Genomic DNA, 13,972 nt, shown 5'->3' on the forward strand with positions numbered 1-13,972 from the left:
TATGTTGAACCATAGACATATGGTATGTGTTGAACAGGCCTGAAATACGCCATCAATGACTGACAATGACCACCAAAACCAAACGACCACCGTAATAAAGAGTTAAAAAGTTGAAGTTGTCCGCCTAACTTCACGTAAATCGCAGCACTGGACAAAATCCCGCGATAGCGCATGCATACTTACTAGAGATGGCGTGCAAAATAACTAACGGTGATTTATCACAGTGATCGCCGAATCACAATCACGGTCGTGATTTAACTTCATTCACAACCGTGATTGCGATTTTGCTATCTTGGGTGAATTTGCTCACTGCGATCGTAAGTCCTTGATCTTTAAACAGAAAAACGTATTCAATATTTTTTTACGATAATTACATTACTATTCGTGTTTGTAAACATCAGTAGAAAAAACAAGAAATTCTAAAAAAATGATTTGCTTTGTAACATGTAGATTATAATTTGTAATCATTAATTTATTCATTATTCTTCATTGTTTCTACTTATTCCTTCACTTTATAGGATATAACTCTAATTTTTGTTTTGATGTCGTTAATGTGAAATATACAAATTATGTATCGCGTGTAAAGAACTGTTAGGTTTCTCCACCAATAAGAAACGATCACGGGAAATCACGAATCACTGTGAAAAATCATCGTGATTGGGTACGAACGTGATCGAATCACGAGTGATTCACAAGTAGCAGTTCACGCCATCTCTAATACTTACATAATATAGCCAACGTTACTGAACGTTACCGCAGGAGTTCAGCCGGTAGATTCACGCTCTGATTGGTCGGGGTTTTCCGTTAATATTTCGTTAATAAAGCCTCGGAGAACATTTTCGCTAAGGAAAAAGTTGTTTCAAATCACCCCGGGAATCACCTGTTCGAAGAACTTGGAAGTATTTTGGGACACCCTGTGTATGTGTATACTAACGGGAATTCATAAAAGTTGGAGATCGTTGAGATTTAGGAGGTTGACTAATTGGAGAGAAAAGGACAAACATAGAAGCGGCAAGAAAGAAAGTAAGAGAGAGAGAGAGAGAGAAGAAAAGACTCTTCCGAACAATCCGAACAAATGGCAAATAGGGAAATGTACGAACTACTTGCACATAACCTTTGTTTCCGGAATTCGAGATGCTTTGAGTTTCGTGTCTTCGACAACGCATATTATAAAAAATCACAAATCTTATTTGGATAATGGCCGCAAACACTTTAAATTTATACAAAAGTCAATAATGCTTGATCTATAAAAGATACTTTAATTGGTTTCAATTTGTTTAGAACGTTGATGTTCTCACGAAATGTAAGGCGATGTGTTTCGTTCGAAGAATGAATGATTGAAGAAAAAACGTAAGATGATATAGTTATGTTGCCTTCGACCGGTTACTTTAAAGCTATCAACTGTCCGTTTTACGAAAGCGGAACTTGCGATAGGCCCTACTGTCACTTCAAGCATTCGAAGCGAGGTAAGTTATTTTGTTGTTAGAATCTTGTATTACTGTAATTGTGTTGTGTTTCATGAAAGATGACTGAAAGTTATATAAAAATATCTGTTCGATGAAATATTTATTATTTGGTACATATGACTCTTGGAAGAAAAAATTACAAACAGCAGATATGTGTTTCAGAAGATGCCACGGTTACAGTGGAAACGGTCGAAACGTTGGAAAGTCGTTCGGGCCAAATTCAAGAACCAAAACCAACAGCCGTACAATCTAATAGTGATGTTTTGCAACAATTGGTGACTGAAGCCGTCAAGAAAGTTCTCGCTAATCAAGAAGTCACAAATACGGATGAATTTTCATGCCAGAATGTTGTTACTCAAGTTGTTGAAGGGTTAAAGCCCTCTTTGACTTCTGGATCTTCCAGTACATTGGAAATTGTTACACCTAACACTGCGGAGAAGAGAACAGATGTATCAACGTCGATTAATAAATCTATTCCGTGCGTTTATAATCCTACACCGATCGCTGAGCTTAAGAAACGTCATATACCAATAATATCGTACATGCCAAGCAGGGAAAGTAAAGTTGCTGTGAAACGTAAATGTTCCCCCGATGGAGTTAAACCGTGGCTAGGTCTAGCTAGCGATTTACCGGAGTCTCTAAGTACCGAAGCTAAATACAAACCTACGACGATAGTTAACATTAATACGCGGGAAGCTTCGCAAAGCTACATACCTACGTGTAAGGTTGATCCAGTCTCGTCGAATTCGCTCGAGGACGGGAACTCTAGTGATTATCCGCTTAAACTTGGGGAAGCATACTATCCAAAGTATAAGAAGAGAAGGGAAGAGTATGTTCCAAAGAAAGTAAAAGCCCCGCTGAAAAGTATCGAGGGCCTAGATGACTCAACGTTGGATAGTTTTGAATCGGGATTTAATACGGTGAACGATCCGACGGTAGATGGACTTTCGTCTACTTTTCAGGGCAATGAGGAACAGCAAGAATTTTATTCTGATTTAGAACCGAAATTCTCGGATGATGACGAGAACGATAACGATAACGATAACGATAACGATAACGACAACGACAACGACAACAACGACGACAATGATAACCGGGATAATGTTGGATATTACGATCACAGTTCGGATAAGATTAACGGTGATAGCGTTGACGATGCAACTACAAACGAAATTGAACTGTGCGATGATGCCACGAACAGCGGTTATTTGAATGATGAACACCATGCACATTTACATTCCACGAAAAGAAATATTAGCGACGACTGTATTAGTAACGAATATTGCGAAGAGAGGGTACCGAAAGGCAGCAGCGTTTCGACGCGCGGTACTCCTGTGGTTAAAGAAGTTTTGAAAACCTTACAATCCGAGAAGGGTAAAAGTTTGGAAGTGGACACGAGTAAAGCAATCGACAAGAACGTGAAAGAACAGAAGTGCGGAAAAGACTATAGGAGTAAAAGCCAAAGGGATCACGATAATTCACATAAACGGTACAAAGAGAAACGTGTTTCGATTGAAAAGTCGCATTCCGCATCCTGCGGTCCGAGCAAGGATAAGAGTCGTACCAAAGGCGATAGTAAGGATTCAAAAAGCAAGAAACACGATAAAAACAAATGTAGAGACAAGAGTGACGAGAAACGTCGAGACAAGAAAAGGAACAGAGATGGAAATGAAAATCGAAACAAGAGCAAAAGAGACAGGAGGGGTTCTCGTGACTCAGAAAAGCACAGAGATGAGCGTGACTCGAGCAGATCTGTTGGATCTTCGAGGAAGGGAGAACGCGTTAAGAAAAGAAGCGACGGCAGTAAACGTTCGAATTTGAATCGTAAATCTGACGACGAGGACAGAACCGAGAATAACGAGGAAAGGAATTCGGCTGAGAGGCTCACGAATCTGTTGGAAAGCGTTCGATCAAAGCCAGACTACAATCCCGACGAGGAAAATGACGACGGCCGCCGCCACAGCATTGTCGATAGCTACATAGATGAAATAATTTTAAGTGGATCCGACTCCGATCACGACGTCCAAGAAGAGTGCTTGAAGATATTTCAGGTATACGTGACAAAATTATCGGCTTAACATAGAAAAATCTCAGTTGAACAATATAATTAACGTAGAATCGGTAAAACAAATATGTACATTTGTTTGTACTGTTTAGAGGAAATTGGTAGAAATTGGTAAAAATTGGTAAATTAATTATGACTTTTTTTATCTTGATCACATGATCTTATCACGTCCTTCCTATGGTACGTATTGTGTGGTCTCACAGATCTCGTTTTTTCGTTTAAGGAATATCAAGTGTCGGAGCGATCAAAGTCTACGGTATCATCCAGAGAATTTTCGTCGGGACATGAAAAAGAGCAGAATGAAGAATTAGGTAGGAAAAGGGTAGCTTATCCTTCGGCGGCCATGTGTGTTACCAGACAGATCGTTGTTAACCAGGAGCCAAAGAAATTAACAAATCCTCACCAGAAATTGTATGAAAGATGGCGATCGATGAGAGACGCTGTAGCAGAAAAAGCGATTTCAGTGGGTAGTAACGTTTCCGTTTCCAAGGAAGTACAACGGCGACACCAAATTGAAGCTACAGGAACAGCGTGTAATAATGAAATCAAATTAAATGGAAATGGTAAGACAGCAATGTTGCTTTTCTATAAAACCACAGGCAAGGTATAGAATTGGTTGCTGGTAGTGGGAAAAAATCGATAACAGTGTAATTCGTGACTCGTTGTTTAACCCTTTGCGGTCCTACGTCGAGTGTGACTCGTCGTTATGTTTCGAACGCAGTAGCAATTACACACATTGTGTATATATTTATGTAAGTTGATGCTAATAGAGACTAGATAGGAGCTGCGTCGTCAGATATTTTGGTTCGGTCATGGCTGAACTTGAAAGAAAACGGACAGTGGTCATCGTGGACCGGCTGATACGAGAAACTGCGAAAATTTTGGGGATCGCGAAGGGTTACGATACACCTACATGCCATTCTTTTTATTGCCAGGAGCTTCGGGACAATAAATCTCACAGGTGAGGCAGGGTGTAGGCGTATCGGCTTGATTCCGCAATAAGCGATTTAAAACACATGTTGTGACGTATTATATTTGTCCTATCGATGGATGATTAAGCAATCAGGTTCGAACATAGTTGAATATATGCATGTACACGCACACGCACACGCACACGCACGCGCGCACACACACACACACACACACACACACACACACACACACACACACACACACACACACACACACACACACACACACACACACACACACACACACACACACACACACACACACACACACACACACACACACACACACACACACACACACACACACACACACACACACACACACACATGTTTATACCAGTTCATACATTAATATATATGTATATGTACCTTTACGAGCAAACTCGGCTTCCGCTATGGCAAAAAGTAAAGTAACGTAAAGTAATATAAGGGAAGGGTGTCCTACTACTTGATCTCGGAATTAGTGAAATTTATGCCAAATTACCATTTGGTTTAACATTTACTTTAGTATTTGAAAGAAATTTATCAAGCGATAGGAGGCCCTTATCCCTACGCCGCTTTTTCCTCTAACGGAAGCCGAATCTGCTTGTCAGTGTACGTAAAAAACATGTATGTATATGTATATGTATGTGTATATGTATATGTATGTGTACACTATGTTAAAACATGTGAGAGGGGTATCCTATTTTCAACTGGAAATGGTGGAACATTAGTGGAAGGTCATAAATTAGTGAGATTCGAAGGAGCCAGAACAACGCAAGTTTCTGATTCGGGTTCGTTGGTAGCACGTTCATAAAGGGTTCACAGGTAGTCTACGACTCGCGATTCGCATTGACAGACACACGTATAATGAGCTTAAAAAATGCGTATAAAAACGTGGTAAGGTATGAAGATTCCTAGCAACTTTCCTAAGAACAATTCTTAGATGTATTTAATGGTCTACGAAATATTCGATCGTTTCCAGTAAAATCAGACACGGTATAAGTGTACGTGGAATAGCAGGAGCCCACGCATTCCGGCTCACTGTTTTTCGGTGGCTAGATCTTAGACCCACCCTTCTATTCTATACCTCGTCCGTAATGTAAAAGAACACGCGTTGATATATCTACATACATATGTACCGTGTGTGTGACAATTTATGTCTTTGAAAATTCGTATAATGTGGCGCTGTGGTAGAATCAGACACCCCAGAGCTTGTCGCTCATTTAACAGCACGTCATATGAATGATAACGTTCGGTCTATTTATCGCTTATTTTTTCATATGTATAACGAATAATGATGTATCGACATCGGTACAGCGTCAGTACCACGACCAGCAACAACACATTGTATCGGCGGCTGCTCCATAAACAGTGACAGTTTCACGCATGTTTCGCTCCTCTATGAACACGAGGAGTTTGAACAGTTCAGGTCGAGTTTGGTCTTGACGAGGAGGAGTGTCGATGAAATTGCTGATTGCCATATATATTACATATGTATAATAATGCGCGAATATGTCGATGCTAAGTTGATGCCGTTCGTGTGCTGCGCTGTTAAGCGAGCGACAGTCTTAAATCCTGAAATTCTGACGATTGCAGATTCATGCAATTTTCGACGACACAATGTTCCGGAGAAGTGTAAAAATGATAAAAAGTCGTTCGTTAACACCATTTGTTATTAGAGGGTATTTCATCTTCTCAATTTTCCGTTCACGCCAATAAGATTATTCTACATAAAAAATAATGGTGTAGTATGACAGTTACTTTTGCTAAGAAAAAAGTAATCGACACGAATTTGTATTTATGAAAAATTTATTTCAACATTGTAGAATGTCGAGCGGGGAAAAGAAGCAGACACATCTTAAATATGGAAGTCGTTTATTCTACTGTGTTAACAACGACGACGGACCGAATTCGCCTGGTGACAATCGGCTATTGCGTTTAGGGCGGCATCGGTCTTTAATCGACGGTGAAACTCAATATTCGTCGCAGCTGACGGCTCGACAAAGTTACGCGCCGACTCGCTCCTTGGCGACACCTGATCCGATCGCGATACGCGCGCGGTTCCTGCGACCGTCGGTCCGACGCGGAACGCGTAGATTCCTTAGAACACAGGCCTGTCCAACTTGTGACCCGCGGGCCAAAATCGATAATCGCCCCTACCGGCTTGCTCTTTCAGCCGAGGGGAATGACCCCCCTCCATATCCACAAGAAGCCCGACGCGATATAGAGGCAAGAAATCGTGTATACATGTTCTGACTGTCCCCACTTCTGACGCTCCAGAAATTCCTACCTGCACGTACCTCTTGCCCGCACGATCGCATCGCAGCGCAAGCGAGTAGTGGGGTATGGACTGAGTGATGGTGGGGACCGCGTCGTCTGGCGAAATGACCCGCGGGCCACATGTTGAACAGGCCTGCCTTAGAACATTAGTTCATTCAGTCCGTACTTGACAGACACTTGGAGTTTTGCGGTTTTTCTGGATGTACCTAAAATGATCAGATATTGCCTCTGGAAGGAATGTAAAGTTTTCGAATCAGGGTATCAACGTTCGACAAAGTATGTTTGCGCACTTACGCGAAGGAGATCCGAATTGCCATGTTCCTCAACCTGCATTGACAGGATTTTGAAATAGTATCGCGTAACGAGAATTGGCTTTGTACAGAAAGACATTAGGTGGTACATTGAGGTATGCCACTCCTCCAACTCCTCCTCCTCCTCCCCTTGTTAGTCGAGGAGAATATTTCGAAGCTGATTGTAGCCCCTAACATGTAAGCGATTATTATTTTTACACGTATATTCCAGAACGTTTTTTAATTGTCACACCTGGTATATATGTACATATGTGTCGTGGATAAAGTTACTACGAAACTACAACAAATGAATATTGTTTGTTTCATAGGCCGTGTAAGAATTGCTCATGTTCCGTACGCAAAATCTCTAGCCATAGAGAAAAAAAAGATGACGGAAAACGTCGGAACATCGAAAGACAGTAAAACAACGGAGAATTGCAAGACGGCCGCGCAAACGGCGAAGAGTGGGATACGCGTCGCTCATGTTCCACAAGCGGTAAGCAAGTATTTCAAGTTAAATTGTTGTAAATAAAGATACAAAGAGTATGGTTTTGCAGGTTCCTCAGCTAATACGACCGGAACCGTTACAAGTGACCACACAGAAGTTTCCGTTAAATGTTCGCCAGTATTACGTGAACATGATGCACGACGTGTGCGTGCAAATTTACACAAATGCAGAAGATGCGGGGCAACGCGCGGTTAAAGAAGAATACGCTTGTCACGAAAGATGCAAAGCGTTAGCCGTCTACAAAAACTCTTGCATGCTCGCCGCACATCGATTAAGAAAGGAGGTTGATCAGAGTGGTTCGTCGTTAGAAAATAGTGCGGGTACAACAACAGCGGCGGGCAGCAGTATGGTGTCTCATGAGGCCGTACTAACCGGCAAAGCAAAAGGTTCCTGGAGTGTGCTGAAAACGAAACGATCCGTTACGGAATTCAAAGGAACGAAACTGTATACTATGCTGAAAAAATGGTTACTGACTGAACAGCAACTTCGGGTTAACGGATTTCCTCGGCAACATCCGGATGGTCAGAAGGTAGGTAAATCTTTCATTGTACACGAGGTATGTATAATCCTATGGTGAATGAGTAAAATAGACAAGGTAGAAGAAGAACCAAGTAGTGAGTGCGAGAAAGAAAAAATATTGTTCCTTCGCTTTCACCGCGCTAACGACTGACTCACCGACCGTTGCAGGGACATGCGAAAATCTACGTCACGAATTCACGGAATCAGAGTGTCTTGTCCAAAGTGCCTAACGAAAGAATTTGCAGCCGATGCGGTCAGGCGTATGCGATAGACAAACAAGGATTTCCGTTGCGTCCACAAAACTGTATATACCATTGGGGTAGAAAATTCACTATCAGGGGTGAAGGAAAGTACAGTTGTTGTCAACAATATGGTTCTGCGACTGGTTGTTGCGACGCTAAAACGCACGTATGGGAATACACCGACTACGAGAACCTCCGTGGTTACGTGAAAACATTGCCGAAAGGTACGTTTTACCGTAGTGTGTTTCCCTTCGATTACTTACACTCCTACTTCGGTTGTTTTCCCTTCATTTATGCGCTTCTGTTTTATCTTTTCAAGACATATCCATCGAAGAACAAGGAGTTTACGCGCTCGATTGTGAAATGAGTTATACGACGCAAGGATTAGAACTGACCAGAGTAACGGTCATTGACGAAGATTGCACCGTGGTATACGAAACATTGGTTAAACCGCAAAATCCGGTAATCGATTATAACACGAGGTAAAAACCACCATGTACATATATTTCTTTCTCTTCCCCGTTTGTCGTCCGTCCGCTGTATCCGGGTTTCTCCTTCTATGTACCTACATATACATATATATATATACACACACACACACACACGCACACACACACACACACACACACAGGCTACAGGGTTCGGTTTACGAGACCGTGTGCTTTTATCGTCTGCATTATGTGTATACATACATATACACACGAGTAATGCTAACATTTTTTCCGATGGTAATTGCACAGATTTTCTGGAATCACCGAAGAAAGTATGAAGAACGTAACAACGTCGTTACTGGATGTTCAAGCGACGCTGCTTACTATGTTTTCGGCGAAAACGATATTAGTGGGTCACAGCCTCGAGAGCGATTTCAAAGCTCTGAGACTTCTGCACGACACTGTGGTCGACACGAGCGTAATGTTTCCGCACAAGAACGGATACCCGCAAAAGAGGGCTCTGAAGAATCTTTGTTCCGAATATCTGAGGAAAATTATTCAGAACGACGGTTAGTTAAAATTCGCCCATTTTCCATTATTTTATTTTATTATATATTGTCGGTACTCTCGTCGATATCGGTGTTGGTGATATTTCGCTAGCGAAAAGTTGCTACATATTGATTGATTTTAACGATATTACAGTCGGTGGACACGATAGCAAGGAAGATGCCGTTGCTTGTATGGAGTTGATCCTTTGGAAAATGAAAGAGGAAGCGAAATTACAGTGAACAAAGTTACGAGCAATCTATCAGACTGAATCGTCGTGTACAGCTTAGATTTTTACGTTTCGCTAAACCTAGACGCAGTGATCTTTCCCCGATTTCAGCATCCCATTTCGAAACTACAGATTCATCGTATGTACTGTATCATAGTTTTTCATGTATAAATATGTGATATGCGTGATATACCGTTGAATTAATTATAGAATCAGGTAACATTTAATCGCCGCGTTTGATTTCGAGTTGCATTAACAGTTTCTACGACGGTACACGTATGTAGTTTGTCGGTCGGTGAAAAATTCGTATCGAGTCCGCCGCCGCGCAATTCGTACTTTTGTAAAATTTCGTTATTGCCCGCGTCCTAGATTTCTGGATCGTTCGAATATAAACAGAAGGACGTAGCAGTACCTGCGTTGCGTGTGTTTTCTTTGAGTGTTTCGAAAATTTTACGAAATGTACATTTATTTTTGGAGATTAAACATCTCGCAATAAACGAAACCAAGTATTTTGTACGTTTTCAAGTACATATACATACATATGATTGAATTATGTTTTCGGTTGTAAACGTTTCTTACAGTCCTACTACGAACGAGAGCAGGAACGAAGCAGTAACGAAGCAGTAACGAACGCAGAGCTAGAGCAGAAAAAAGACATTTTCTTCTGTTTTCGTGGTAATTTTATTATACAAAACTACATCAATGTTTCATCGATTCGAATGTACGTCCATCCGCTGTTGACGCATTACCGATGTGAATCGTATCGTATCCTTTACTTTATCGTTTATAAATGTTTAACGGTTGTTCCATTTCACTCGTTCCACCGTAGCGCGATCACCCTTAAACTGTTGCATTTGGACGAGGGCAGGTAGGTACTAACTAGTATGCGAGCGAGCGAGCGAGCGAGCGAGCGAGCTTCTAGATATATCTCCTTGTCTCTTCTTCCTAGTCGTAAGTAGATATTACTTCTTTGTTTCTATTTAATTCACATGCTCCCTCGTTCGCTCGCACACACTCATTCACTCATTCGTTCAGCATTTAAAATACAGTAGTATTTCGCTACAAGCCCTCCTATCTATCGTCTGACTTGGTTACCAGTCCGGTATGGCCCGGTAATGTGCATGTGTCGTGACGTAGCTCTTATTGCGGGAGGTCCCCGACTGTGCGCAACCGGTCGTACCGATACGCAGCAATAACCAGGAAACTACACGAAATATTCTGCCATTAATGGGGAATGAAATTGACAGTAATCAACAGAATGTTGGTATTGTCAAAGAAAATGATGTTTAGACTTATTGTTGTTGGAAATATTTCGTTATAAAGTTGCAAGAAAATAATATAATATAATATAATATGTTCGCTAGTGGATAACGCACGTGTCTGCATTGGTCTGCATTGGCCTGACATTATTCTCCTTGTTAGCCGTCGATTGTCGCATTGTCGGCAATCTCGTTGGTTGTAAATCTAGAACCACCAATTATTTATTGGCACGTCTATTCTAACGAAATCTATCAGAATTGCAAACTCCACGATCGGTGCAAAATATTCTCCATTGATCTTTGTCCGAACAAGTAAATCTTGTGAGTTTGCGCTCCAGTTTAAAAGGGATCGTTTAAATCACGCGGTATGAAAAATACACTATTCGACCTCTTGAAACAAACATTATTGTCAAGATGTATTTATAACCTAATCTTTGGTATAGTTGTCTTATAATAGGACAAGTTCGCAGAGTGTCGTAGTACATTTATACTTACACCTGCCATAACTCTAACGCTAACGGAAACTTTTGTGGTGATGGATAATTGCGTGATTAGGATTTTCGTTGCGAGATACTGAATTACCGTTTATCTTCGGTGCGTCAATTCGATAACGGAAAAACAAAAAGTATTTTACATAGTAATGATCAACGAAGAAGAAGAAGAAGAATAAGAATAAGAATAAGAAATTGCGTTCACTGATCAATATTTTGAATTTGGATGTCAGACGAGTGCATGATACCATTAATGCACAGTACCATCGAACAGGTCGACAATTGTAGAAGAAATAAATTTATATTGTAGTTGATCAAGCTTATTTAGATAGAGGCGATCGCCATTAGCAGTCGATTCAACGATCACGATGATTCTAAAATAGAAGGAACAGCATAGTCGCCGCCGCGCATTTCTTAAAAATTATACGTAAATGTTATTCACCGTTTTCGCCGAAATGATTTTAAACGTATCATCGTTGAAACCCAGCGCAAGGAACAATTTTATTTACAGCAACATCGTTGGTTCTATCGATACTTTGATCGATGCGTTGAGAAAAAATACTGGATGACGTTTGTTTCGTCTCGAACGCTCGGTGTGTTCGCGCGGAATAACGAGACCGTATGCGTCTGTGAACGAATACGTCTTGCATACGCGCGCGCGCCCGTATGTATGTATGTATGTATGTATGTATGTATGAATATAGCTTGCACCGTGTTAGATCGATTGAGTCGGAATGGCAGAATACGTGCAGGCAGATATTAAGTGGACAGACACCGCAAGGAGAGCAGCATGAATTTGCGCATCCCTTCAAAGCATCAAAAAATACGTTGTCCGGACATTGGACAGCGGTCATCTAATTTTCATTATATACAAAGGCAACTGTTCAAAGACACGTATGTGTCATGATATTACGAATTATGTAGAACTATGCACACTTTGTTACGTTCGAATCTTATGCTCGATTTACCGATGGCGAACGAAACGTAGGAATCGAAAGGAAGAAGCTGCTACTCCGAACTTAATTGTTCCGTGTTTCTGCGATTTTGGAATAACATTTTCACAAGAATATGGATCGTCTATCACTTCGTGATAAACATTATCTAGGGCATCCTAATGTATGATTTTTCCTAAGTCGACCAAAAATAAGTAGGTTTGCGACTCGCGTCACGGCATTCGAAACGAAACGGGGAAACGATGATTGAACCGGGCCAAATCGAAGCATATCACCGAAGTATTGTAAAATAAACGCTAGAAAAGGAGAAGATTTATCTGGATAGGTTTCTTATTTCTAGAGTAGCGAGAGTTCGTTGCAACTCATGCTACGATACTGTACTTTGATGGTAGAGTTTAGTTTGGAGTCAGCCTTGACTCGATACACTCGTCTCGATGTTCCCAACGAATGCCGGTTTTGTTGATAGGACGCTAACGAAATACCAAACATTCTAATAACTACAAATTATCTCGAGAGACGAGGCAACTGTGATAGCGAGACAACGAGACCAATGATAAATTTCGAAGAATTTCACTGTTTCCGATTACGATACATGCCAAGACGGTGAGAAAAGGAAAGGAGATAAAGAGAGAAGGAAGCCGTTTCCATGGTGCGTTGATCTCGGTGTTGTTGTCGCGTCGATAAACATCACCTGATGTAGAGCTCGAGAAGATTTTCACGGAGCGATTGTTCGATCAGAATCTTGATCTCCAACCAGATAAAGAAACTGGAAAGCGATCGCTAGCAAACTAATGCCAAGTAGGTCCCCCATCGCCGTTAAATATGGGATCGCTGAATTGTCCGGATCGATTTTTCGTTTCCACATCCAATGTATCATTATGTAGGCGATGTAGAGAAGCGCGGCAACTTGCAACATCGCGGCGCATAAATAAACGAATACGAAGAGGGGCGTAAGCGAGGTATTGCCATCCTTCATGTAATTAATCAGATAAATGAAAATGATGTGTCCTGGTATGACCATCGCCATTAGAACCCTTGTAGTTCTCGCGTGTATACCTACGAAAGAAAGTAGCGATATTAGTTAGATGGTATTGTTAGGTTTTTGTAGAATCGAAGATCGGGGGGCGAGCTGTATTTTACCTTTGCCGAAAAAATTGGCGATAGGGGTGACGAAGATAACGGGATGCGTGTGACCCGGTGGTATCAGAAGAGTTCCCAATTCGGCTTGTTTATGAAGAGCTGTTGATATTCGACTTGCTTGGACAGCCACCAGATTTCCACCAACGCCATTGATCACCGGTTGAAAAACGGTCAAATTCGCGAATCGCCGCACCATAAATTCCAGTATCAGACCACCCCAACTGTCATATACCCAATCGGAATGATCGTTCGCTCATCCATCGTTTTATTAGATTTTTCTACTTGTTTCCATTTTCTCGGTACTCACCTGCTTATCAACATGGCAATCATAACAGGAGTCCATCCGGAATACAGGACATCGTTGGTGTATTTGTTTTTCTTGGCGATCCATACCCAGAGCGGTGTAACCAGAACGTAACAAGCGATCACCAGGGGCGCGAGCCAATCTTGTTTATTTATCGACTCGTAGAGAATCGTCGAGATCCAAGAGAGCAGAGCCAACGAGGTGATGTCGCCGAGACTCGCGGCTATCGGTGTTGCAACGTTGTCCGGATTGATGTGACAATGCCGCGAAAAGACAATCACTCCGGCGGTTATCAG

At 41.5% G+C, this 13,972-nt stretch overlaps 2 protein-coding genes across 2 annotated transcripts in view; one reads left to right on the top strand and one right to left on the bottom strand.

Annotated features, from left to right (window-relative positions):
* The first annotated feature begins 1,281 nt into the window (after positions 1-1,281).
* LOC107190651 (RNA exonuclease 1 homolog) lies at positions 1,282-10,027 on the top strand. The gene is made up of 9 exons (XM_015579493.1): positions 1,282-1,466; positions 1,629-3,517; positions 3,755-4,094; positions 7,384-7,550; positions 7,612-8,091; positions 8,250-8,547; positions 8,643-8,805; positions 9,064-9,323; positions 9,457-10,027. The coding sequence occupies exons 1-9, from the start codon at positions 1,367-1,369 to the stop codon at positions 9,540-9,542; spliced, it is 3,783 nt and encodes a 1,260-aa protein (XP_015434979.1). The 5' UTR covers positions 1,282-1,366; the 3' UTR covers positions 9,543-10,027.
* Positions 10,028-12,835: 2,808 nt separating this feature from the next.
* Positions 12,836-13,972, bottom strand: part of LOC107190666 (solute carrier family 41 member 1-like) — a 3,953-nt gene continuing 2,816 nt past the window's right edge. The window contains exons 5-7 of the mRNA XM_015579508.1: positions 13,680-13,972; positions 13,373-13,593; positions 12,836-13,288 (exon numbers count right to left, since the gene is read on the bottom strand). The exon at positions 13,680-13,972 is cut by the window's right edge and continues 147 nt beyond it. Coding sequence (XP_015434994.1) covers positions 12,948-13,288; positions 13,373-13,593; positions 13,680-13,972 — 855 coding nt within the window. The 3' untranslated portion in view covers positions 12,836-12,947. The remainder of the gene's footprint in view (positions 13,289-13,372; positions 13,594-13,679) is intronic.

Source organism: Dufourea novaeangliae, unplaced genomic scaffold (assembly GCF_001272555.1).
Source record: "Dufourea novaeangliae isolate 0120121106 unplaced genomic scaffold, ASM127255v1 scaffold170, whole genome shotgun sequence".
In the NCBI taxonomy this organism is placed as follows: domain Eukaryota; kingdom Metazoa; phylum Arthropoda; class Insecta; order Hymenoptera; family Halictidae; genus Dufourea; species Dufourea novaeangliae.

What these genes read in the sequence shown, in the direction of transcription:
- LOC107190651 (XM_015579493.1), top strand. Translation starts at nt 1,367, where the DNA reads ATGTTGCCTTCGACCGGTTACTTTAAAGCTATCAACTGTCCGTTTTAC. An exon ending in GTAATCGATTATAACACGAG is followed by an intron (nt 8,806 to 9,063) that starts GTAAAAACCACC and finishes GTAATTGCACAG; the next exon opens with ATTTTCTGGAATCACCGAAG. An exon ending in GAAAATTATTCAGAACGACG is followed by an intron (nt 9,324 to 9,456) that starts GTTAGTTAAAAT and finishes ACGATATTACAG; the next exon opens with TCGGTGGACACGATAGCAAG.